Source organism: Protobothrops mucrosquamatus, unplaced genomic scaffold, assembly GCF_001527695.2.
Source record: "Protobothrops mucrosquamatus isolate PMUCROS unplaced genomic scaffold, P.Mucros_1.0 scaffold2087, whole genome shotgun sequence".
In the NCBI taxonomy this organism is placed as follows: Eukaryota; Metazoa; Chordata; class Lepidosauria; order Squamata; family Viperidae; genus Protobothrops; species Protobothrops mucrosquamatus.
The window spans coordinates 176,407-204,097 of NW_015388189.1; the positions used below are offsets into that span (position 1 = coordinate 176,407).

General features: G+C 38.3%; 1 protein-coding gene across 1 annotated transcript; it reads left to right on the forward strand.

Moving 5' to 3' along the window:
* Positions 1-265: 265 nt before the first annotated feature.
* ALS2 (alsin Rho guanine nucleotide exchange factor ALS2) lies at positions 266-27,425 on the forward strand (the record flags this gene model as incomplete). Its single annotated transcript, XM_029285694.1, has 17 exons — positions 266-335; positions 880-1,034; positions 1,552-2,471; positions 5,973-6,330; positions 9,262-9,430; positions 9,815-9,911; positions 11,817-11,894; positions 12,729-12,911; positions 15,236-15,407; positions 17,407-17,587; positions 18,483-18,548; positions 19,292-19,451; positions 22,319-22,450; positions 23,345-23,473; positions 24,951-25,021; positions 26,238-26,304; positions 27,223-27,425. Coding segments are annotated over exons 1-17 (3,161 nt in total), but the record flags the coding sequence as incomplete, so codon positions are not given.
* Between the last annotated feature and the right edge of the window lie 266 nt (positions 27,426-27,691).

Sequence of the window (27,691 nt, forward strand, 5' to 3'; positions counted from 1 at the left end):
GGAGGTTTGGCTGAAGATGTCGGCTGTCTTGAAGACAACAGGCTTTGAACATTTCTTCTCTAAAAGTGGATGGGATAACTATAATGAACCTTTATTTGTAAATTGCTTTTTTAACAGAATATCGTAGAGTAGATATTTTTATCATCACACTTTTGTGTTATCCTTTACTGACCGTATCATTCTTAGACTTTGTAGTATGTAGCTTCACTCTGCCTGAATCTCACCTAAGCTTGTTTTGTTTTTAATGATTTATCATATAGGCCTGTTATTATTTCAAAGAAGAATAACTCGGTGATGGAGCATTCTCAGTGACTGATGGACTCAAAAGAAGAAAGGTAATTCTGCACTTCACACGTAAAAGTCTCATAACTACCATTAGTATGTTTAGTTACATTCTGTAAATATCCAGCTACCTGAGGTGCAGAACAACGGGGTTTTTTTATTGTTCCTTATTGGTTTATATATGTATGTGTTTGGCCAGATGAGTACTGTAATAGTATTTTGCTGAGTAATAAATTTAAATATTGTTGCCTAATAAAACTAATAAGATAATATTAGTTAATATATGTGCTTTTTAAAATTATGTAGAGGATTATTGTTAGAATTGGAGTCAGATTATATAACGTAGAAATATAGGCTATAGAATTTAAATGAATGAATGAATAAATACATTCAAACCAAACAGGAGAACAGTAGGATTATCTAATTCAGAGGATATCTTTTTAAATAAAAAGCTTTATTTTTTTACTTGCGCTCCCAACTGCTTTTTGGGGTAGATTTGCATCTAAGTAAAGAAATTCAAAACACTTATGACATGTGCGATAAATCAATTCTGATATGCCCGGATTTAAATGCGTCACTGTTTCATATTTATGCTAGCTTAACAGCCCAGGAAGGAGCCAGAGAGAGAGGCCTGGTCTATGTGTGGCAGGCTGGTTCCTGTTGTCCTACCCCAGAAAGACTTCCCGGTTGGACTGGAAAAAGAGTGTTGCAGGCAGCACTTGGAGAAAACCATGGTGTACTTTTGTCTGATGGTATGGAAGTTGGGTTTTAAAGAACCATTTGCTTTTAAAGGAAAATAGCCAAATTTAAAATTCTATCAATATAAATTTTCAACTAGCTATATTTTAAAAAGTTTTAATCTGATATTCAAAATGTTAATAGTTCATTTACACAAGGTTCTAATGTCTGCACTTGTATCTCTATTCTTAATTGGCAAGAGCAAGTCAGAAATATATTAATACCTTCTTTTTTAAAAAAAGTTTAATTTTTATACTGCAATGCTCTTGTGGATTCCTTGTATACAGTGTATAATATAGTGTTGGAATGTGACGAAACACAGTTTCAGTTCTGTATTTATTTTGTTTACTGGTAGGATCTTGATTTGTGGGTATTTTGTTCCTATAGGTTTGTCTTCTCAAATTTTGAATAACTAATTAAGGAGCTGTTGCATCTTTATGTTCAAGATGTATTACCACTTTATTCTTTTTTCCCCTCAGACTGTATGTAATGAAACTTGAAGTTAATTTGAATAACTTTCTTTTCTTTCAGATGGCAAAGTTTATAGTTTTGGAAAACTTCCTTGGAGACTTGGGCTAGAACAGTCTTTTATTAATTGTCCCATACTGGAAAAAGCTTTGAATGGACAACATGTTGCTACAGTGGCAGCTGGCAGCTTTCACAGTGGAGCAGTAACTGAAGGAGGAGTGGTATATATGTGGGGGGAGAATTCTGCTGGTCAGTGTGCTGTGGCCAATCAGACTACTGTGCCAGAACCCACCCCCATCAGCATTTCTGATGATGAAGCTGGACCTTTCTTGCCAATTCGGATTTTGCAATTGACGTGTGGAGAGAAGCACACCTTGGCACTTTCACAAAGTAGAGAGATATGGGCATGGGGAAGTGGCTGTCAACTAGGCCTTATAACCAATGCTTTTCCAGTGACCAAACCGCAAAAAGTTGAATATCTGGCAGGGCGTGTGGTGCTTCAGATTGCTTGTGGGACCCACCACAGCTTGGCCCTGGTGCAATGCCTCCCCACTCAAGACTTAAAACCTCTCCCAGAGAGATGCAATCACTGCAGCCAGCTTCTCATTACCATGACTGATAAAGAAGACCATGTCATCATCTCTGATAGCCACTGCTGTCCATTGGGTGTTGTACTGACTGAGTCTCAGTCTGAGAATCGCACATCTTGTTCCTCGCTAGAAACTTTGGAAAGAAAGAGTTTAACAAGCAGCCAAGGTGAGGATTGTCAAAAAACCCTTTCAGAAGATCAGATGTTGCCTGGGGCAGAGTATGATGTAACAAGTATATTTTCGAACAATGATGGACAGGAAGATAGTGGCATTTCTAGTCCAGGAAAACCTTTGATCATTGATAAAACAGCAGTAAAGCAACACTTGACGAGCCTTTCAGATAATTCATTAAATGCAAGCAGGGAGCCGCAAATCAGCTCTCAACCTGAACAGGTATCCATCTGCATTTATTTGGCCATATTTTTCTTCCTTTCTATGTTGTGATATGTGCATGCAAAATTCTTAAAACGTCTCATAAAAGCTCAAGGTCGAAATGGCCAGTAAGAAAAGAATTTCACATAAGGGGTCCTTGGTGCTCTCTGAGTTTGGTTGTTTTCTTGCAGATGTTTCATTACCCAATCTAGTAACAGCATCAGGGAGTGGGGTTTCACATGGAATTTCACATGGCCTCTAAAAATGTAAATTCCAAGAGAGCTGTGGTAGATAGCACATTTATAATCACCATGCTCCCTCAGCTTTGGATAAGACCTTAGAAAATTCCTAGCCATGTTTGAGTAGGTTATTGGAATAATCTCAACACTTTCTTTATTAATCTTTTATTGCAATCTAAGTATGTACAATTAACAAAGTTTCATAGGTTTATATTAGATTACTATACTTTCGTTATAAATCATTGAGCGGGCTGTTAATAGCTTACTTTAAGCTTTCTAAGCAAAACCTATTTTTAGTACTGTAGATGGAAACTTCCCTCTTCACTCTAGAGTGATAGCTTTATCTTGGAAATTAATATATAATGGGACATAATTTTTATTCAGATTTTGAAAACTGCTGAATGTTAATCAATGCCAAGTAATGCACACAACTGAACTGTGATTTCAGCTTATCAGGAGCTGACAGTGTTGAATGCGTGCTTTTTGCTATTGGCCAAGTTCTCTTCAGATGGATGGTTTATGTAGAGACATGTTTGTTACAGATATTTCATTTTCTGTTAAAATTACCAAAACCATGTAGCAGTGCAGTAAGAAGAATGAATAAAGGACTTCAGATTTTTTTCAGTTTTTGTAACCTTTATGGAATTTCTGATCACTATGATATATTCTCTGTTCCTTCAGCATTATGATAGAACCATTTAGTGGCAATGGGGTACGTAGTGGATTATATCAATGTAAAATGGTTCATATCATATGCTTGCTCATCTGAATTCATTGTCCTTATTGTAAGGTTGGTGCTGCTTAATAGCTGCCTTTGATTGTCAGGGTAAGTCAGAATTATTTAGACCAGGGGTTCCCAACTCCCGGACCGTGGACCGGTATCGGGCCGTGACATGCCAGCAACCAGCCTGCACAAACAAGCAAAGCCCCATCTGTGGGATGCAGGCAGCACACAAAACCACACACCCTCCGGTCCGTGGAAAAACCTCTCTCCACAGAACCGGTCCCCGGTGCCCAAAAGGTTGGGGGCCTCTGATTTAGACGTTGGAATGAACAGCGTGCTTGGTGCATATGCCTCAACTATTCTTTCACATAGGAGCTTCTGAAGTTCAGGGTGGTTCTCTTCATGACTTGTTTAGCTTTATGCAGGCAGGAAATTGGTTTCTTCCACATCCAACAAAACGTCTTACTGAACAAACATTAAGTAAAATAACTTGTTTACTCATATCTGCTAGTAGAGAAGCCAAGTGTATCAGTAGGCTCCTCATTCACCGTAAAACCAGAATTTTAAAAGAACCAGATTTCTGAAAGAATTGTAACTGCAATGTATGGATGCAGCCATTATAAGTTTTTTTAAGGTAGTTAGTAATTTATATTTTATGATAAATTCAAAGATCAAAAACTTTGGTACTGTTTGAAATTTTTTTATTGTTTATATATGTTGCTAAACTTCAAAATTAGTAACTAACTTAATGTTGGGGAATTTCTTTTTCTGTGATTAAGAGACTAGCTTGACAGAGTAGCATAAAGTCGCCAAGTCAGACACGACCAAATGGTTAAAACAAGAGAGTAGCATTCAACGACAATGTTAACTCTGTGAAATCTATCAACTAATCCATAAAATCAGAGTGACTCTTGCAATGATAAAGTGTTCAGAACTGCCCCATTTTGTAAAAGATACCCTGTTTATTACTTTATCTTGTAAAATCTTGATTTTTTTTTCTAGAAGAAGCTGCATGTGTACAATTAGACAATGTAGAGGCAAGTGGGCAGGACAAATCATGATTTGAATTGGTTTAGGAAAACACTGAAATAAAAGGATGCAGATCTAAAATTTAAAATGCTAGCGTTATTTGCATTTATTTTACCATACATGTTGTATGGTTTATTGTTTGGGGAAAGAGAAATGTACAGTGCTTTTGATGGAATGCAGCATGTGCTGGTCACCTCATAAGTGACCATTTTATTATTGAAATAAACAGAAGTAGAAAGTTAATTGGGAGGATGATTACTTTGGGCTATTTATCCAGACTTAGTGATTTGTTCAACTCTGGCATGTAGATTTACAGTGGTAGTTATAGAAATAATAGCAAACTTTTATACAGAAGGCAACAAGTAGGGAAGTGTGTAGTGGGGTGGATGAGGGTATAGATGGGGAAATCATCAAATTTGCAGATGACACCAAGCTGGCAGGAATAGCCAACACTCCAGAAGATAGGCTTAAGATACAGAAGGATCTTGACAGACTTGAACATTGGGCGCTATCCAACAAAATGAAATTCAATGGTGAAAAAAGTAAGGTTCTACATTTAGCAAAACAGTCCAAGTGCACAGCTATAGTATAGGTGATAACTTGCTCAATAGTAGTAACTGTGAGAGGGATCTCGGAGTCCTAGTGGACAATCACTTAAATATGAGCCAGCAGTGTGCTGCAGCTGCCAAAAAAAGCCAACACAGTGCTGGGCTGCATTAACAGAGGGATAAAATCAAGATCACACGAAGTATTAATACTCTACAATGCCTTGGTAAGGCCACACTTGGAATACTGCATCCAGTTTTGGTCACCACGATGTAAAAAAGATGCTGAGACTCTAGAAAGAGTACAGAGAAGAGCAACAAAGATGATTAGGGGACTGGAGGCTAAAACATATAAGGAACGGTTGCTGGAATTGGGTATGTCTAGTTTAATGAAGAGAAGGATGAGGGGTGACATGATAGCAGTGTTCCAATATCTCAGGGGCTGCCACAAAGAAGAGGGAGTCAAGCTATTCTCCAAGGCGCCTGAAGGCAGGACAAGAAGCAACGGATGGAAACTAACCAAGGAGAGAAGCAACCTATAGAACTAAGGAGGATTTTCCTGACAGTTAGAATAATTAACCAGTGGAACAACCTGCCTCCAGAAGCGGTGAATACTCCAACACTGGAAGTTTGTAAGAAGAGACTGGACAACCATTTGTCTGAAATGGTATAGGGTTTCCTGCCTGAGCAGGGGGTTGGACTAGAAGACCTCCAAGGTCCCTTCCAACTTATTATTATTGTTGTTGTTTTCAATGCCCTTACTTCAGCTTTTCTGAATATGAGTGAGCAAAGATTTCTGCTATCTCTTAAAAAATCTGATTATAGGTCACTTTTCTTAAACATGTGGTGCAGCTAAGACACTTAAATAACTCATCTTCAGTATCAGTTGTATGCATTTGTCATAAAACAAGGTGTCTTGAACTATCTAAAGTTGGCATATATGCTCTAATAGATTTCTTGGATTTGCTTACTTTATTTCTAGCAGTCTCAAGAAGAGGATCATCTTGTTTGCCTCCCCGGTCCGCCTCTTCCAGGTACATCTGCCCTTAATAGTCTAGTAGTTTCTTGTGCATCTGCGGTTGGTGTAAGAGTAGCTGCTACATATGAAGCCGGAGCCTCATCTCTGAAGAAGGTAATGAACTTCTATGGCCCAGTTGCAGGTTGCACAGCATCCCCACCTAGTGGAAGTTCTCCAGTCCTTGATGGAATGAAAGACAGTCGAGAAGAGCAGGTCAAGCTGGAATCGATGCAAGGCAAAAAAAGTTCCAGCTTGGTAGATATTAGAGAAGAGGAATCTGAAGGAATCTGTCGAAGGCTTTCCTTGCCTGGTTTGCTCTCCCAAGGTGAGACGCTCAGCTGATCTCCAGGATTTTTATTCCTGGATGTTAACGTCTAAATTCACCAAAGTGTAAAGAATGTACAGGTTTCTAATGGCAGATTGTGTTATGTGTCAGCCCTTCAATATAACCCCTTGTTTTGGAAGTAGATCCTAAGATTAGAAGATTGGGAAAACTAAAAGACACCGTTACCTCTTTGTATGTGATTTTGAAGATAGGCTATTAGGAGCATTGTTAATAAAAATAATTATTTTTAGACACTTTATTTTGTAAATGTTTTTAAAGCACATATGTAACAAAAATGTTATTCTTCAGCAGAGTAAATATTTTCAAACTGTTTATGTTTTAAAAAGTCAGTTTCTCAAATTACTTTTTCTATTGCTTATATGCACATGCTTACCCATCTGCAGGGACCTATCCCATGTAGAAATGAGATGTGTCTTAAATCCCTCTTTTTAATTCACCAGTTGCACAATGCATGTCTCCTAAAGCAGGGCTTTTCAACCAGTGGTACGGGTACCACCTGTGGTACATTGGCACCTGGCAGGTGGTACGCGACCATCCTAGAAAAGTAGTAGAGGGAGAGGGGAATGAGCTGAACCGGTGGCAGCACCACACAAGCCTGAGCGAGAGATGGCTGGAGCTGCAGGGCTGTCAGGGCTCAGCGGAAGCACCAAGATCAGTGCCAGGCTCCAGCTGGAGCTCGGTGCTGATCCTGGTGTTTCTGCTGAGCCCTGAAGAAGCACCAATCAGCTGGAAAGCAGCACTGATCCTGGCATTTCTGCTGAGCCCCGAAGAGCCGGTCAGCTGGAATGTTGCAGCATCTCCAGGATCTTGTGATTTACATTCAGATGCTTGGCAACTGATTCATATTTATGACGGTCACAGTGTCCCAGGGTCATGTGAAGTGACCAAAACCTGCTGCAGCCACCCAGCAGACAGGGGGGGAATAAAAACCAAACACCCTCCACCCCACCCCCACTGCCAATCCTCAACAGAAATGCTCACAACAATGAAAACCTTGGACAGGAGGAAGAGTGCCGCCGGGTGGGCAGGCAGGTGTCTTGCTTGGCTGTGGCTTGGGGGGCACTTTTTTCAGTGCCATTGTAACTTCAAACAGTCACTAAGCAAACTGTTGTAAGTCGAGGACTACCTGTACTTTATCATTTTTTTCTTTTTTTGGGGCGTCAAGTTTTTGACACTTTGCTAGACTACTGGTGGTACTCGGATGTTGCCATATCCTAAAAGTGGTACAATGGGTGAAAAGGTTGAAAAGCCCTGTCCTAAAGCACAAGTGTGTCCTTTTGAGTCAAAGAGAATATGAATGACTTTTAACATTCAATATGGTCCCCTGCCACTTCACAGTCGCCTCTTATCTAATGCTAGAATGCTTGATTATGACTTCTAGAAAAGCATTGTTTGCCCAGGTGACTGTTTTTTCTGGGAATTGATGTAGTCCTAAGGCAGAGAGGCAAACATTAATCTCTTACATTGTTTTGTACAGTATTTTTCACTTGCAGAGCTATTGCAAATATGTGTCCAACTGTATTTTTAATTAAAAATTGGTCAGGTCCAGATTCAATTAAGTAACACTTCTAAACATGAATATTCTGATACTCATACCAAGATATTTTTTTGATAAAATATGTTCATTGTGAGTTTACTACATTCCCTAATGTTTTCCTTTATTCTCAAGTACATAGGTGGGTACCTCCTGTTACGATTTAGTAAGTGGGCAGACATTTCAATAAACCATTCAACCAATAATTTTTACCACTTGGCACAGGTTTCCTTTCTTTTGTCAAAAAGGGGCTTTCAGAAACAAGCCATAATTAAGCAAATTGTCCAGTAGATAGCATTGTGCATGTAGGAATCTTCTATTAGACTCTGTAACCATATTCTATATTGTAAATATTAATTTAATTAAAAGAATTATTATAGAAAATTGGCATGATTGCATCCTAACCTCCAGCGTCATTTTTTATTTTCAAAAATAGCTGGGCTGATTTTAAAAAAAATTAAATGGATTGCCGTAGCTGCTTCTGTAAGGATTGTGTCCAGCTGCCCTAAAAAAACAGAAGTATCTTGAGTTGGTAGGGAGAATTTGAAGGGCTAGAACAAATGCCAAGGCACTAACTCATCAGTTTGTCATTTAGTAAATAGGTGTCTTGTGACTGGCCACACCCACCCGTGAATGGGCAAACTCCTCCCAGTTATACTACACATTCCAAAATACTGCCTATGTGGAAATAAAGCTGCTGATATAGCTACAATTTGTCTTTCAGTGGCTACCAGGTCTTAGCTGCAAAGTTCTAGATAGCAAGAGTTTTCTGTATCTTTCTGCTGCCATCCGGTCACATTTTTGCAGCTCAAGCCTCATAGCCCTAAACTTGTATGTTCCGGTAGACACCTAATGAAAACATCCATCATTTCTTTTTTTTTGGGGGGGGGGGTTACTTTTGTTTTTAGACTAGCTAATTGGATTCCAGTTTAGGGTCAAATGAGTGTAAGTTGCAGACTAATTGCAAAATTCTCTCTCTATGAAGGCTTCTTAGAAAGGAATATGATGTCTTCTTTGTCAGATGAGAATTTTGTTATTCAAAAAAGCAATAGCAGTTTTATAGGAAATAGCTACCTGATGTACTCTGAACGACTGAACGCCTAGAACCACAGATTTTAAAACTTTTTGAGAATAGGGGGAATTAATTAACATCATGAAGTTGTACGGCATTCCTCTTTTATTTCAAAGTAGATTGAAAAGATACATCATGCTTCCAACAAATTGCCTAGGTGACGGTCTCAGTATAATACTTAGCATTTAGACCCGCCAAAAAGACTATGAATCTGCTATTTAAGGATTAGAAAATAATATATTCGAACAAAAGATATAAATAATTGCTGCGCTCTAACCATTTATTCTTGCTTCCCTTATCAAAGTTTCTCCAAGGCTTTTGAGGAAAGTAGGACGAGCCAAAATGAGAACAGTTGCCCTGACACCTACGTATAGTGGTGAAGCTGATGCGCTTCTTCCATCTCTGCGAACTGAGGTGTGGAGCTGGGGGAAAGGAAAAAATGGGCAACTGGGACACGGTGATGTCTTGCCAAGGTAAGAGTTTAGAGAGAAAAGCTTTTCTTAGTTAGGAAACAGTAATTCCCTCTCATAGTCCTCTGTGTTCATCTGTGATGGGGTGTGATTTGTGGGGCTTATTGGAGGTGCCACAGGGAGGAAAGCAGGAGAAATCTCTCTATCCATGCTTAATGTTTGCTCACACAACACTAAGTATAACCTACTTGGAATTGTCTCCCTATGTTTTCACTGTGTAATGACTGGTTCAATATATGTGGGCCATCTTGATCATAACAAAACAATTTGTCTTCCGTATTGGCCTTGTATTTTGGTTAAAGTCAATCATTGTATTCCTGTGAAAAATACTCTGTGCAGATTTCTTCTGTAAGTTGAGGATCTTGATTTCATTTTGTGGGTTTGCAGGCTCCAACCATTGTGTGTAAAAAGTCTTGATGGTAAGGAAGTAATTCATTTGTCTGCTGGTGGCCATCATTCCTTGGCACTCACAGCTAAATCGCAGGTAGGAAAATAAATGCTTATCTCACATCTGGAGCGTCACTCATTAGATCGAACTCTGTGTTTTATGTGTCTCACTCCATATTCAGATTTCCTTTCAACATTATGTTTTCAGTATTGATGCCTTTTGTATAGATACTTTTATAAATGTTTACGTGAACTGAGACTGAAAGCATGCCTCTTGATGGCCAGAATCTGAATAAAGAGAAGATTCTCATTCTAGTTTGTCTTTTCCAGCTGTAGGAGATTTCTAGCTGCCTGGGCTGGTTAGGGTTTAATTCTTCTTATCTGGGTGGTTAAGCATTGATGGGATTATAAGAGTGAAATTATGTATTTATTTCTGTATTTATATCCTTCCTTTTATTCAGGAGCACAAGGTGGCATATATAAGACTGTCCTCTTGTTTTTTGCCACAATAATATAAGGGGGCCTTGGGCTGAGAGAGGTAAAGTTTTGAACAACAGTTTAAAACAAATTAATCTGCCTCTTAATTCCCCAAAGGGGCAGGTCGTCCTGAACAGCATTGCATTGCAAAGACACAAGACTGGTAGGAAGGTAGTGATGCTTAATTGGCCTTTTCATAATGATATAAGTCGAACATCAGCTTATGTTCATGTCCAGTCACTTTTGTTCATTTTTTCCCTTTTTTTGGCCATCATTGTGCTGGGCATCTCTTCTGCCCTTTCCTGTCCCAGAGTAAATCAGAGAGCATTTCTGGATTAGTTAGCAGGAAGACACTATTCTGGGATAATCATATCTAGCAACTTTGCTCCTCAGGATTTCAATATTCAACAAAACTTATCTGATTGTTCGGTAATTCCTCAAACATATCAGATTCATAAGGAGTCTGGGCCTACCATCTTGAGGGAATTAGAAGTGCTCATGCCTCAAATGACCAGAAAATGATCATATTTTGAGAAAGGACTGCTAGAAATGTTCTCCACCTTCAGATAAGGAGCAACCTGGTTAAGGCACCAAACTGGAAAGCAGGAGACCTTGAGTTCAAGTCCTGCCTTAGCCATGAAAGCCAGCTGGGTGATTTTGGGACAGTTACTGTCTCTCAGTCCAATTCACCTCACAGGGTTGTTGTTCTGGGAAAAAATACAAGGAAGGTATATTGGATATGTCCACTGCCTTGAGTTATTTGTAAAAATAATTAAGGTGGGATATAAATAAAGAATAAACAAATTATGAGAGTAATGTAGATCCAATTTATGGCCACCATTTTATGAGTTAGACTAGTTATGGCAATGGTTCTCAACCTTTTTAATGCCGCAACCCCCAACCGGTCGTAAGTCGAGGACTAAACCGGTCGTAAGTCGAGGACTAAACCAGTCGTAAGTCGTGGACTACCCAACCGGTCGTAAGTCGAGGACTTTCCCTGCCCGGGAGCGCCACGCATGCGTGGTTCTGCCCCCTGCGCCGGCCGAGGCGTAGCTGGCAAGCGGCAGAGACGGAGCAGGCCGACCACCAGCTGGCCCAGCCCAAGGGAGGTAAGGCACCCGCCGGAAAAGGGGGAAAAAATGGCGGACAGCCTTGCTTGGCGACCCCCGTGAAATGGTCGATCGACCCCAAATAGGGTCGCGACCCATAGGTTGAGAACCGCTGAGTTATGGCATGGGAAAAGTCTATGCTAACCCTGAATTGCTGGGCTGTTGCCAGCCACTCCACAAGGGCATGGTGGCTGAAATCCCCCAGAGCAGAAATTACTAGGAATCAACCAAAATCCCAGATATGAGATTGAGAAGCTCAGAGAGGGACATTGTAATACAACACATCTGAAAGTTGCTGTTATGGAAGGCTATTTCAGATGGACTTTTTCTTAGTTTGCTATACTCTTATTTATTTTACTTTAACATAGGTTACATTAAAGTGGCTTTTCTCTCTACTTTTCCATAATTTTCTGCAGGTATATGCATGGGGCAGTAATACTTATGGACAGCTAAATCATTTAAATTCTCCAACCACAATCCCTCGTCTGGCAAAGGTAATTTTGATTGTCATGAACTTCTTTTCAGAATAATTATTTTTAATTTCAACTTATATTACCACATTTTGTTTTTTAAAAAAATGCCAATACCTTGATTCAAAAGAAGACAGTTGTGAAGACATTTCAACTGGGCTTTCCGTGGTTTCTAAGATCCTGCTGCTCCCCCAAATATAGAAATCTTGACTTAAGAGAATCTTCCTGGTATCTTAGGTTCCTCTTAACATGGTGCAAGGTGAAAACCATCCAAAGCTATACTTCCCATCTGCAGCTGAGGGATGGTGATGTGTGATTTACCTTGTAATTTTTTTCATGTGCTCTGTATGATCCAGAATGATCATATAGAACCAGAGTGATCAGGAGCACGAACACTTTGTAGGAGAAAAAGACAAAATGTTTGCAACTCTGGCTTAAAAAAAATGATTGAAGGGCTGTGATTGAAATATGTAACATCTAAAACGGGGCTCATCCAGTGAAACAGATTGGAAGGAGAGCTGAAATAGATGAAAGAAGACGCTTGTTCATTCTGAGCATAATTCTATATTGTGTTCATTATCTCAGTATGTGGCAATAGCCATTAACTTGAATGGGTTTAAAGTGAAAATTGGATAAAGGGAAAATTTATTAAGTACAATTGGACTTTAAATGTTGCTTTTAGGTTGAGAGTAGCATTTTTCAAAATGCCAGTTGTAGGGATTAAATTAGCAGTTAAACAGTTTAAAGCAAGCACTCGAGAGACATCTGTCTGGATCTTGTTGTAGATTAAAAGCGGTCTTGCCCTGATTTAGCAGAACTGTTCTTGTGTTCCTAAATTACATTTTTATATCTTGCTAGATATGTGATGACAACAGAATTTGGAATATAGCAGCAGGTCCAGATTATTCCTTATTCCTAGCAGACGGAGAAGATTTTCAGCCTTCATTGTATTATAGTGGCCGAGAAGAAAAAGAAGAGGATGATGTTTCATCTGAAAACGACTGCCTAAAGAGTCCAACACTGTTGTTAAACTGTAGTAAGGTACATATTACCTTTTGGTTGATTTCCTAAAAAGCTTTAGAACATAGGTGTGTGATATGTAGTCTCAGGAATGTGATGTGTAATCTCTCATTCCATTGACCATGGAAAATGATTTCCAGTGGAACCCAACCCCCAGCAAAAATCAGACCTGTACTGTAATTACAAAATAATCCTCTGTGCCACAGCTGCATCCTTCTACTTCCTGTCCAAGTTTTGTCAGCTAGAACAGAGGAGCCCAACCTTTTGGGCACCAGGGACCAGTTACATGGAGAAATGTTTTTCCACGGACCGGAGGGGGCGTGGTTTTGTATGCTGCCTGCATCCTGTGGATGGGGCTTTGCTTGTTTGTGTGGACCGGTTGCTGGCATGCCGCAGCCTGGTACTGGTCCACGGACTGGGGGTTGGGGACCCCTGAGCTGGAAGAAACATTATATTTTCCATTATTGTTTTCAGCTGAGATGGTATAGTGTTGAGAAATACTGTCACTAGTATATAATGTTAATAGGGAAGTCACTGTTAACTATGCACTGTTTTCTGTGACTCTTAATTGTCTCATCCTAATTAAATATGTATGTGTGTGTGTGTGTGTGTGTGTATGTATATATATAAAATATTCTAACAAAAAAGCCAATATATATTCATGTTTTGTAAGGCATTTGTTTCAATTTACTGGCTTCTTCTTTATATAGTACTGTTATTTGCCTTGAAACTATAGATAGTCCTCCAATTATGGCCATTCATTTAGTGACTATTCAGAATTATGGCAGTGCTGAAAATGGGGGTATAACCAGTCCCCACCACCCTGAAGTTCTGGTCATTATAGCCCCCCCCCCCCACTGTCATGAGATCGCAATCCAGGTGCTTTGGCGCCTGGCTTGCAATTACAACATCACAGAGAGCTTTAGTCTGCACTGGGCTTCACCAGTGGTCCCCCAACCTCTTCCAGCCTCCCTTGATCTGTGTTTTGGCTGTGTTGAGCCTCCAAAGCCCTCCCTGTCCTCTATCGTGTGCCTGTACCAGGCCTCCCACAGCTTCACCACTCCCCCTGCAGCACCCTTTCCTTCCTTACCTGGAGCTCTTGCCACTTCCTGTCTAATAACCGATACATGTTAGAGTTTGCTAGCAACCAGGATTGCCGTTGCTAAGCTATGCAGTCACATAATGTTGCACTTTAAACAGCACCACGTGGTTCCAATAATCATCCAAGTCTTAATTGCCATCATAATCCAAGGACTACCTGTAAATGATAAACTAATGAATATCCTCTTCCACTTTTTTCTTTTCCTCTTACATTTGAGTTTGGTGTAAATGTTCTGGTTTGTCAAACAGTGGTTTCATATAACATTTTGTGAGGGAACATGTGCCCATCATTGCTTTATAGAGTAGATACTGTAAAACCTACTGTCTAAATTTGATGTAAGAAATAGACAAGAGCTTTATTACAAGCTTATTTGTAGTATGGCATATAAAGCAGGATGTGGAGCCAAAAACTTTATGGAAAAGGATGGTTTTGAAATGAAATGTAGAGAAAGTGTGAGACGCAAGTAACCAGGAACAGGAGTTTAGTTCAAAGTACTTCAAGTTTATTACATGCTACCTATACACAAGAATCTGGTCTACTAATAATCAAATCAAATTGGCTCTGGATAAGAGTCAGCAGAATTCATGGAGAGCTGGACTTAGGTCTCTTGTGGGAGCAGAGCAACTCCAAATTGATTACCCGTTTGACCCTGCCCTGACCCTACTCAGCCTGGTCATCTCCTACAGAAAGTAAATGAGAGTCCTTGGTGCTCTCTGAGCTTGATTGTTTTCCTGAAGATGTTTCATTACCTAAACTAGGCAACATCATCAGAGCACCACCTCATTTCAACTCTTAGCTACAAATATTCTCCTTTATTGGTAACAAATAAGTGAATATGTAAAGTAGGTTCAAGGGCAACAGTAAGAAAACAGAGAGAGTAAAGTATTCTGAAAGAGCTTAATTGATATCTTTGAACATCACTGGAATCTGATTTCACAAGCCACACTATCTATGCGAAGCCTGGGTATTTAAGGATACAATCAAAAGAAAAAGAATGCAGGTACAAGTTTACTATTATTGTTGAATCTGGTCAAGAAAATGCCTCAAGTATTAATATTGCATATGGTACACATGATTTAGAAACAAGGCTATATATAGTAAGTAAAGTTATGTGTGCACGCCCAAGAATTTATTTCACTAGGCCAAGTGGTAAAATAGAAGAGGCAAATGTCTACCGGGACATAAAGTAGGGCTGACCTTTTGTCTTGAGACATTTTTTTCAAAATAATGTATTTTCTTCCAGCTAGGGTATATTAGCAATGTGACCACAGGTGGGAAAAACTGTTTGGCTTTGGTGGACAAAAACATTATGGGGTACATCGCAAGTCTTCATGAGTTGGCTTCGACAGAGAGACAATTCTACTCTAAACTGAGTTCTATAAAATCTCAAGTTCTCCGACCACTCTTGGGATTTGGTAAGAGGTGTTTTTATTGCACTGTTTTCAGTTTCTGATTTCTAAAAATCACAAGATGTAATTTTTTTGTTTTTGTTTCTTTACATGGACAGGAATGCCACTGTGTTTTTGTCTCCTGTTTTGCTCTGTATTAAGACCACCTCCTCAGTCATATATTTTACTAGATGAAAGACTGAGTTGGGCCAAATCAGGAAACAAACAGTGCCAGGAGTACAGGAATGCTACATTATTGTTGCAGAGTATAATAACTGAAACTTGAAAGCTTGCCTGAATTTCCCCTTATACCAAGCAGACGTAAGACAGGGTTATTTTGAGTTTCCTTCTCACATTTTTCTCTTTCTCAGCTGATGGAGAATTTGGAGGGTTCATGATAAGAGTCCCATGTACAACATTTTTGAATGCTAAAGTCCCATAATTCCTCACAGTCTCTCCTTCCTCATCTTCCATCACACAACCTGCCCAAATGTTTCCATTTTCCAAATTAATATGTTAAACTATGAGAAGTATACAGGTCTTACCCTGACAGTCAAGGGTGCATTCCCTCAGAGGCTCATCTTGCATCTGTGGGACTCAGAGTGGCACACCCGTCACTGATACACACAAATAAACAAGGCAGCAATCTCTCACAGAGGCATCTCTTGACCCCATCTTCTCAAGGGCAGTGAGGTGGTAATCTCCTCCAGAGGCATCTCTCAACCACCCAGGTTCATAGTCAAGCTGCAGGGTATTCTGTGCACCTCCTGCATATATGTCCTTCGATAATCATTCTTACTACTAGGGTCTTCTGGAGTAGCATCCAAAATATTTGCACAACCCCCCCCCAAAAAGGGTAACAATTTTGTCAGTTAAGTTCCTCAATGTGAGGTATTTGGTCTTTGCTGCAAAAACTCAAATCTAGCTTATTCTAGGTTTATTCACAGTACTAGAGACTAATAATATGCATTCAATTTATATACCATCCAGTTCTCAATGACCCAGCAAAGATAAGTCTAAAGTGGGGTGAGGTTACAGTCCTTTATAGGTTTATGCAAATTAAAATATTATTTGATTAGATATAGCAGCCAGAAATGTTATTGACTATAGAACATTATGTGCTTAGTGAGTTCAGTAAGACTATTTGGATGTCTATGACAATGAGGCAGGACTACAAAGAAGGTGGGGTTTTGAAATAACCAAAGGTGCAGTATCCATTAACGTAATTTCCTTCCTGGAAATTCCTTCTTGTTTTCTTTCCCAGAGCCCTGTTTACCTTTCAGAATCTTTTCTCAGCTTATTATAATGAATTAGGCTTTCTAAATGTTCTTATGGCTGAGCTGACCTTTTTAGATACCTTGAAAAAGTGTTTTTTTTTTAGTATGGTTAGGTGCTCATTTTGGCATGAAACAACTGAAGCAATGCTTCCTTTTCCTTAGGAAGATGCATTGGGTTAGGGTTTTTTTAGTCTTCATATGTCAACGTTCTCATTTCTCTTCCCTTAACAGCTCTTGCCTACCTTCATCAAAGTACATTCCTCTCCATAGACTCAGAAAAGGAAAACAGACTGAATTTCCCATTGCAGTAAATAAGTCATTCTATGAATTATTTAAAATGTTCAGTTCTTTCAGCTGAGCTTTGCTGTCCAGCTGACAGTCTTATTTTTCCCTCACCCCCATCCTCAGATTCTTGCAGCTGCATTCGTGACCAACCTTCTTACAAAATGCTCCTTCCAAATTTTGCCTACTAGCCTCAAAACCCAGCAAATTATTTGTGTCCTGATTTGTATGCATGAAGAGCTAAACTCCCGTGGTGTATTGTAAAATGTCCTTGATGATTAAGAGTTCGTAACTGTAATTAAATAAAGATGGATTTACTAATTGCTAGTTAATGAGAATCTATGAAAATAGTTTTAAATATACAGTTTTGAGACCTTAGACTAATTTTTCCTTCTGATCTATTGAATTGGCAATGTTTCCACTATGCATTTCAACTATATCAACTATGTGCACTTGTTGGGTTACAGATAATTTAGGTGGGGCATCCACCATTCAATTGCTGCAGGAAATGGCAAGTACATTCAGCAAACTGTGTTACCTGATTGGTCAGCATGGAGCCTCTTTGACCAGCTTTCTTCAAGGATTAAAAGAGGCAAAGAATCTGGTGATCCTGAAGCATTCAAATCTGTTTTTGGAAAGTTATACTGAGTAAGGATTTTTTTTATTTTAGTTTTAATTTGTGGGTCTTTATTATACTGGGTAAAGCTGCCTCTGAAAACAGAACGAATTCTAAAGAAAACCTGACATACAGAAAGAGTTTTCAAACATTATGCTTACTGTTTTCTGAATTGCTAATTTGTATTGTAAGATTAAGTTGAAGAATAATTGAAAAAATCATCACCACTCCTTTAGATTGTCAGGCAAGAAGCAGAATTCTTGAAAGTGTCCTCAATTGACTTACTTTCATGACCATATTAGCACTGAAATATTGGGCATTTTCGATGATCAAATGTAAAGTATGCCCTGCTGTAAATACAGGGGAATATTACATTTGTTAGCCAATAACCTTTAAGAATACAGTTCATAAATTCATGCTGTGATATATCTTTCATTTTAGTGTAATATACAAATGGCTACTATGTTATCCTATTGACATATGCCTCAGACAGAACCACTACTAGGAAAATAGGAAAAATACATCCTTATTACCTGTTCCATTACTTTGGGTATTTTCATATAAATCTTGTATGGCAGGAAGCAATGCTGCTTTGCTTCCTTCTGCACAGCGCTTATGATGTGGGAAACTCCAAGCCAGAGGGGAGAGTTTGAGTTTGAATAGTAATATTGTACTGCTGTAGTGGGAGGGGGGGGGGAGAACAACATGTAGAGGTATCAAAATGTGGGTATGGAGTTCTTTGTTACCAAAGCGAAAGGGAACTCTACTACCAGAGTCTAGCGATATAAATGTGTTGAAATGCTAAAGGTTGTGGGGTCGGGGATTAGGCAGAAAGAGTTTCACTTCTTAAATTTTTTATTTGACAGATTCATGATGATATTTTAAATCCATAAGAATATTCACTTTTCTTCCAATGTTCTGCTTTAGGTACTGTGCTTCCTTGACAAACTTTTTGGTAATGGGAGGATTTTCAATACTCTCCAAGCCAACAGTGTAAGTGCACATTTTCATGCGCATAATTGTTTGATTTATTGTTGCACTAATGAATGATTAAAATCATGATAAAGGTCAAGCTTGTACGCTGTAGAGTATTTCTTTGATTACTCAGATGATGCCTTACTTATGGTATAAAAGAGAGGGAGGGAGAGAAAATCTGTCAGGTTTTCAAGATTCTATAATACTCTAAAACTAGAATTCCAGTCATTCTTGTGATGCCTTTCCAATATTTTTGGTGAATATTGTATCAACGCATATCCCATTCCTTTGAATTAATTCATTTTAAAAATGTCACTCAAAATTTAATAGGCTTCTTCCATTTATGGGGAATGGGGAGGCTTGGTCACATGGATTCCTGTGAAAATCTCTCTTGAAAAAAAATAGTAGAATATATGCATCTTTATATTAATTGACAATGTAATTTGAAATTAAAAAGCAGTTACGGTCTGCATTTCATTTCTAGTATAATTGAGCTACTCCTAAATTTGGTCTGAATTGTATGGAAATCATTTCTTTGTTGGTAAATGCAAGTTTTTCTTTTTCTATCTTTTTAAAAATTATTTTAATGAAATGCTACATGGACATTAAACTTGTATGTATCATATTTTTCTATTAATCACGTTTGCAATGGTATTTTTTTTTTTTTTTTAAAAAGCTCTTCCCTAAATAATCCATTTCATTTCTTTTCTTTAAATACTGAGTACTGCTGAGACATAATACATATTTACCTTTACCTCTAGGGATTTCTTAGGCAAAAACCAAGCATTATTTCAAGATCTGTCAGAGACAAACGAGATTTATCCATTAATGGAGATGCTAAATGCTCTGTTTTTCTTGCCAATCAGACGACTTCATAATTATGCTAGAGTTTTACTAAAGCTTGCTACCTGTTTTGAAGTGGTAGGTTGTTGAGTATAAAAGTTTTTTTCATATTGTGAAAGTTTTTCTAAATAGGTTATCATTTACTATTTGTTTTTAATTCTATAATCTGCCGCACGATAGCTAAAGCATGCATTTAAATACATCCTTTCTAATTAAATGTTTATCTTTTACTGTGTGTTCGTGAATGTGCATAGCATCAGTTGTTAAAATACACAAATAGTAAAACTACATTATTTTTAAGGCAATGCTTTAGCTTTTATAGTATTCTGTCAGAGCAAGAAAAGTTTTCTGATGTTAGAATACTGAAAACATATTCTTGGGATTAGGTACTCGTTTGCATGGTTCTGCATTCTTTAGTTTAGCCATGGTAAGACAGATAATCTTCATTTAATATATTTCTAGCTATGGAATTGCCTATAAACTCAAAAAAGGCATTCTGGGAAACATTCTGGGAATTTTTTTATGTTGTGTAAGAATTCAGTATAAGATCATGGAATACTGTCTAGTAACCATTTTCTTGAAATAATCCCCTTAACAGAATGGAAGATTGCATTCCAACAACTGGATGGAAGCTATTAATAATATTGGCAGCTGTAAGTTCAGCTGTTGTCATATGTATACTGTTTGGTGTCATAGAGTTTTTCCATCAGCAAAATGAGGACTCTTAGCAAAAGTATAACAGCAGTGTTTCTCAACCATGACAACTTTAAGATGCGTGGACTTCAACTTCCAGAATTCCTTAGCTAGCACTCTGACTGGGGATTTCTGGGAATTGAACTTGACATACAGTAGTGGCCAAAATTGTGGAACCTTTTTGGGAAAAGTGTACAGTAGAAATGCCACCTTTGGTTAAGTTTCCACCAATTTTTCTTCTAATTTCTTTATAACTGTAGCCTCGTTCACTTAATAATACTATTTTACATTGCTTTCTGGGCAACCAGTCAACTCTTTGCATCATTACTTTAATTTTGTTACTTTTTACAAGCTCACTAAATGAAAGAACACAAAAAAACCCAACCAACTTGATAGCGATCACATAACACACTGACAAATGTCCTCCTCTCAGCTTCAATACATGACATCAATAACTGAATCCTACTGTGATCTGATTGGTTCATTGCCAAAACAAGGTGACACCTGATTGGCTCTCTAAACACTCATGCTCATTGGCTACAATCAGGTGAAGGAAAGCTAGCTGATATCAACCTAAGCAAGTTGTGCTTCCTTTCTCTGGTTATTTGGCTATAACTTTTCATAGAATACAGTACATATAATTGAACAAACTATGTTGTATTACATTCTTGATTAAATTATCTTTCTATTGATATATAAGTTTATGGTATTACTCCAAAAAAAGTGGTGTTATTAGCCATCAAACCTCAAAAGGTTTCCACAATTTTGGCCACTACTGTATATTAAACTTAGAGTTAGGTCAGTAAAAATTAAGTTTAGCAGACCACGGTTAGAGGACATGATAAAGTAGACAAATTCTTATGTGGATAAATTCTGAATGAATTTACCTGTTATTTGGGAAAGGGATCCAAACTGGTTGCTACTTGATCTAAAAAAATGGTTAAGTTTCTTCACACGTTTTGAATTCTGGATGCAGAAGAGATGGCAATGGGACAGTCGAACGGCCATTGGTATATGTGCATGCTTCATGTTTGAGTTTCTCATAAAAGGAAAGGACAAGAAAACGAGGCCCTGGGAAGATGAAGGTGAAAGGAAGATGTTGCAAAGACTGATCAGACTAATGGAATATGCACTGGTGCTGTAGGCACACTTCCTTTCCCCTACTGGCTCCTAACCCCAACAAATCTTTTCCTGTTGACCAAATAGTTCAGCATCCCTAATAGTGGTAATGACATCCTTGAGAGATCTGCCTTCCTAAGTGCATTTGATTCCCCAAAGAAATGTTTTTCTTTGCAGTGGATTTCCTGGAGGAGGGTAAACTTTTGGAATTTAGCAGAACTTCAGCCTTCACAGGCACCCTTTGCTTCACAACAGCCTGTTAAACTGAGATTTTACACTAATGCTACAGGTTCAGTGGTGGGATTCAGCCGGTTCGCACCACTTCGGCAGAACCGGTAGCTAATTTTTTGTTGCCCAGGCACAGAATGGACTTCTGGAAGCAGCATCCACACAGACAACCGGTTGTTTACATATTTGAATCCCACCACTGTACAGGTTGCACGTAAATTTGCTACATGGAACTTGAAACAAGGGCTGCAATGTTTAGGTTACCCTTAAGCCTCTTTAGAAAATAGAGCTGATCTTCTTAGGTGGCAGCTAAAAAATTTACTTTGCTGCAAATCATGCTGAAACCAGCAGACTTTATGAGCCCCAAGGATGTTTCCAGAATATTACAAATGGTAATTATAAAATTTCTGTAAAGCTGACATCAACCCTTGGTGATTTCACAGACATATTATGTGGGTTTCCTTGGCAGCACTAAAAAAAAAATGGCTTGTCACTGCCTACTCCCCCCCCCCCCCCAATTGCAGACTTGTTTATCTCTAAAATTCTTGGAAATCTCCCTTCCAAGTACTAACTGGCTGCTCTGTTTTTTTCTGATCCCAGACAAGACTGCTAGATGCTGCCACCTGCTGGGGCAAAAATTGTGTACTGTATAAACTTTTTAAGTATACTGTAAATACTGCTAACATCCTGGCTTTAGTAGATTGAAAGCCTTTCATTAATTTATCTAATACGTCACTATAGCTCCAGTACTATGGAAGGTAAATTTATTTATCCAGCTGTTCTAACTTCACTGATGTATTAAATACAGATTTTTTTAATACTACAATATGAAGTCATTTATATCAAAATATTGGGATAGCTTTGCGGAATATTAGTCAGTCTCCATTTCTTCTCTTTCTCTGTAGACATCTCCAGAATATCAAAGCCTTCATGATTCCAGCTCTTCTTATGAATCTCTGGCTGTCCATCTCAGTAGGAAACGAAAAGAAGCTGAATATACCCTGGGTTTCTGGAAAACGTTTCCTGGGAAAATGACAGTACGTTTATCTATTAGGAGCTGATATTATTTACTAGCACAAATTGTAATACTTTCTGTTTCTACTCTCATGAAGATAATTCTTCTAGTTTTTAAAAAATGGCATCTTGTTAATTATGATTCATCATTATATTATAATATTATACTTATAATGTTTAAATGCAAATAAATTCAAACTCCACCAGCCCTGCATTGCAAATTCCTAGCATGAATTGCCTTACCTATTGTTAAAAAATAGCCAACACACTGCTAGGCTGCATTAACAGAGGGATAGAATCAAGATCACGTGAAGTATTAATACCACTTTACAATGCCTTGGTAAGGCCACACTTGGAATACTGCATCCAGTTTTGGTCACCACGATGTAAAAAAGATGTTGAGACTCTAGAAAGAGTACAGAGAAGAGCTACAAAGATGATTAAGGGACTGGAGGCTAAAGCATATAAGGAACGGTTGCTGGAATTGGGAATGTCTAGTCTAATGAAGAGAAGGACGAGGGGGGACATGATAGCAGTGTTCCAATATCTCAGGGGCTGCCACAAAGAAGAGGGAGTCAAGCTGTTCTCCAAAACACCTGAAGGCAGGACAAGAAGCAATGGATGAAAACTAATCAAAGAGAGAAGCAACCTAGAACTAAGGAGGAATTTCCTGACAGTTAGAATAATTAATCAGTGGAACAACCTGCCTCCAGAAGCGGTGAATGCTCCAACACTGGAAGTTTTTAAGAAGAGACTGGACAGCCATTTGTCTGAAATGGTATAGGGTTTCTTGCCTGAGCAGGGGGTTGGACTAGATGACCTCTAAGCTCCCTTCCAACTTTATCATCATCATCATCATCATCATCATCATCATCATTATTATTATTATATTGTCTTGTATTTCTTTTCAATTATAGGATTCCTTGAGGAAACCTGAGCGGCGACTAATCTGTGAAAGCAGCAATCGAGGATTGTCCCTGCAACATGCTGGGAGATTTTCAGTGAATTGGTTTATCCTCTTCAATGATGCCTTAGTCCATGCTCAGGTCTGTACTCGAAGGATGAGGTAGTCCTCTCTTCCTAGCACAAGGGAAGCTTTCAAATTGAAAGCATGCTTATTTATACAGTATACGTATTCCATATATACTATATAGCTACACATCTTGCTTATCTGACTCTGGGCAGTGCACATAGTTATAACAAAAACTCAGCAATCAAAATTTAAAGTAACAAGACTATTAAAATACAATTAAAACAGTTAAGACTATAATAAAACAAAAACACAGAAGACCGCATTTCAGAACTTTCACATCCCCAGGCCTAATCACACAACCAGTTTTTGAGGGCCTTCCAGAAGGTCAGTAAGGTCAGGGCCAGTCTCACCTTGTTCCAAAGGGTGGGCCAAAGAATGAAAAGGCATAGAAAAGGCTCTTTATCTGCAAGATGAAACCCCTAAGCAGATGGGCCCCACAACATGCGCCTCCTGGCCAACTAAATGTATCTGTAAATCTATCTGTATCCCCAATAGAGAAATGTTCAGTATCTGTAGAAGAACATATAGGAAAGTAATTTACTTATGTTGTTACTAAAAATGTTCTGCCTGGCATGAGGTAAGGTTTTTCTATTTTCTGGAATAATATAAAATGAATATAGGCTAGTTCATTAGTTTGTAGGTTTCCAAACACAGTTCAAAAATAGATTTTGTTTTCCTTCCCTCCCTCTCTTCCCTCTGAATGCTTTTTAATATCCAGTCCAGTTATTCAGATCTTCTAACTTGTGAGTAATTTATCACAAAAGAGAGACCAAATGCTGCTTCTGCTTTTTTCCCCATCTTTGTCAATTGCTGTTAATCAGGCATGTTAAAAACAGAGGACATCATTGAATTATGGATCAGAGTTTTTCTTTGTACAGATAACAGTAATGCACAGGTTGCAGTGCAACTTGAATGTCACAGTCAAACTAAAGTTTGTTTAATACGGCTGTCCCTCTCACCTGAGGGATTCTGGGCAACAAACAGAATTTAAAATTAAACCAACAATTAAAAATATTTCAGAAACAACCCCCCAAATAATCTTAAAGCAAGAAAAGACAGCTGAGAATAAAAACCTCAAAACAGTTACCAGCCATTCAATGCCTCAACAGTGTACCAGGCCGTGGCTGCTTTCCAGAAGGCCAAGTGTGGGGACAGCCTAATCTTAAGGGGGGGGAGGTGTTCCAGCAGCCAGGTGCCACAACTTTTTGGGTCCCATAAGATGGCATTTTTTATTCAAAGGAACCCAGAGCATGTTCTTCTCCTACACAAGTAGGAGGGCTGGTAGAGCGAAACTGGCTTTAAGATATCCTGATCCCATACCACAAAAGGTTTTTATAGGTAACAACCAGCACCTTGAATTGTACCCAGAAGGTTTTTGAAAGCCCAAGCCCAAGCAAAGACCATGGACTGAACCTTATATTACATAATATGGGCATAATCATAATACGAAGACTGACCTTTTCTTTTTCTTTTTTTTTCTTTGGTTATAGTTCTCAACTCACCATATTTTTTCCTTGTCTACCCTGTGGGTAGAACCTGTTTCAGAAGAGTCTGGAAATATGTAAGTATTTTTCAGCTGCCTTCTATTAAGTTTGGACTAGTTAACAAATTATTGGTTCTTTTAAAACTTATTTTGCAGCCCATCTCTGTTTGCTCTTGAACCTGCCTTCATACTCATAATAGAATTTAAATTCTTATAGTTATGAATCTGGCCCTTTTTAGGCTTGTATCAACCGACACAACAATTGTTAATATGGGCTTTTAAGTGTAAACATGCTGCATCTATGAAACAGTTTAATGTACACTTCAGATGTAAAGGTATTTAGTTTTATATAGTCTACAGGTAGTCCATGACTTAAAAGTTTGTTTAGTGACTGTTCAAAGTTACAAAGGCACTGAAAGAAATGACTTATGACTGTTTTTCATACTTACAACCATTGCAGGATCCCCATGATCACATGATCAAAATTCAGATGCTTGGCAACTAACTCATATTTATGATGGTTGCAGTGTCCTGGAGTCATGTAATCTCTTTTTGCGACCTTCTTACAAGCAAAGTTAATGGGAAACAGATTCACTTAACACCTGCTTTAGTAACTTAACAATGACGGCGATTCACTTAACAACTGTGGCAAGGAAGGTCGTAAAATGGAGCAAAACTCACTTAACAAGTGTCCTGCTTAGCAACAGAAATTTTGGGCTTTATTATGGTCGTAAGCCGAGGACTGCCTGTATTTGCAGACTGCATACATTCTTCACTAACAATTGCTCATGCAATTGTTTAACAAGAAAAAATATTTATTTACTGCATCTTGTTTTTCAGAATGCAAATCCTGTCAATCAAAATAAGCAATCATGTAGACAGAATCAATAGTACGTTTGTTTTAATGATGCTTCACACAGAACACGTCGTGTTAATAGTCCGGTGGAGCAGGTGTGGCATGGAGAGGACAGCATCCAGCTGCAGCAGCTTTGCCTGTTTTCCTCTAGGAATTCTGAAATGGAATGGAACTGTTGCAGAATTAGTCTCCGTCTTGTGTCCCCCTGGAATAAAAATTCCATAGTAAAACAGAAGTCTGAATTGCTATATTTAGTCAATACTGGAGGGAAGATGACAAAGTTTGTTCCTTGGATATTTTAATATGCATTAATTACAGTGAATTGAAGAGGAAAGGGAGAACAAATGAGTCTTGGGTTTTTTATATGAAAACAAGGTAATGTAGTCATTTCTCTGGATTAACATTTGCAAAACTCTTTGTTTATTTTCTTTGCACTAGGAATGGTTTGAGAATCACTACACCTGAAGAACAGTTTATTCTCATTTCATCAAGCCCACAAGAAAAGGTAGGACCCTTTTTGCCCCTTCCCTCCATTCAGTTCATTAGATGCATTAATGACTTTTCCATTTTCTAGCATGGCTTGCTTTCTAGAGCCGATTCAATATTTTTTTCCGTTCCATTCTTTGAAATTGGTATGAAGCGTGTTTTTATGATCTGTGCTTATTTCAGATCAACCTAATAAAAATCATTATATTGTGTAGATTTCCTCTAGAATCAGTGTGCAATCTAAATATCCAACATCCCATTTTTGGAAAATAGCTGATAAGATCAGGAGAGGTAACTGCTTAGCAAACAGGGATCTCACCTTTTTCAACCCCCTTTTTTTTTTGAGGTGGGATTACCCCTTCAGAGGGTCTTCATAACTTTTTTTTAGTGGTGGTTAAAAGCTAAACAACTGTGTTAAGCCTATTGCATATTAAGCAGGTCTATTTTATCCTTTAATTTTTAAAACAAGGGGACAGAATGTAACAATTTTAGTAGTGTGAACCTATGTACTTTCAGAACTGCTAAACATTAAATAACCACATTACCTATCTTTCAGCATTTATTTTAAAATGGTAACCCACAACTCATAGCTGGACTGAGCTCTTTACCATATAGGCCAGGAACGTCACAAATTACATTACAGATTGTTAATGGTTATACTTTAAATAATTTATGTAGGAAGAAATGTCTGGGATACCATTGTATATTGGACCTATGTAACTGATAAGGTTAAAATTCAATTCTGATTTTTAAAAAGGAGTAAAAGTACTGGAATGTTTATATTCTACAATCCACCATTGTTGGTATGTATGAATTCCATGACATCAGTATCTGTGTCATACCCGTTCCAAGGAATTCCTGCAAGAGATATAGAACGAGAGAAAGAAGAAGAACATAGGCATCAGAAAGCCTTTGACTATTTTTCACTCTGTTTCAGACTAAGTGGCTGAAATCTCTAAGCCAAGCTATAGATCAGGCCTTAAAAGGGACATCTGATTTGCCTCCCTGTGGTGTTAGCGGAAGCCTTCAGAGGCAGGAGCCCCCTATTTCAAGGAACGCAAAATATACCTTCTACAAAGACCCTCGGCTTAAGGACGCTGTTTACAACGGTCGATGGCTTTCTGGGAAGCCACATGGCAGGTGAAGCAGAATTTTTTTCCTGACTATATGAGAAGAAGTTTGTCTAAATGTTTATAGTAGATCACAAGTAAAAAGGTTGATGTAAAAAGCTATATTTATGCTGAAACAGACACCGTTATATATATTGAAAGACCCTTAGCCCACATTGTCATCACTCTGAGCATTAAAAGTTAATCTGGCATAGCTCAGTTGCTTTTGCAAGCTGTAAAAATTCTGCATTGTATTGTGATGATTTAAATATAGAACCAATCTAATTATAACATTCC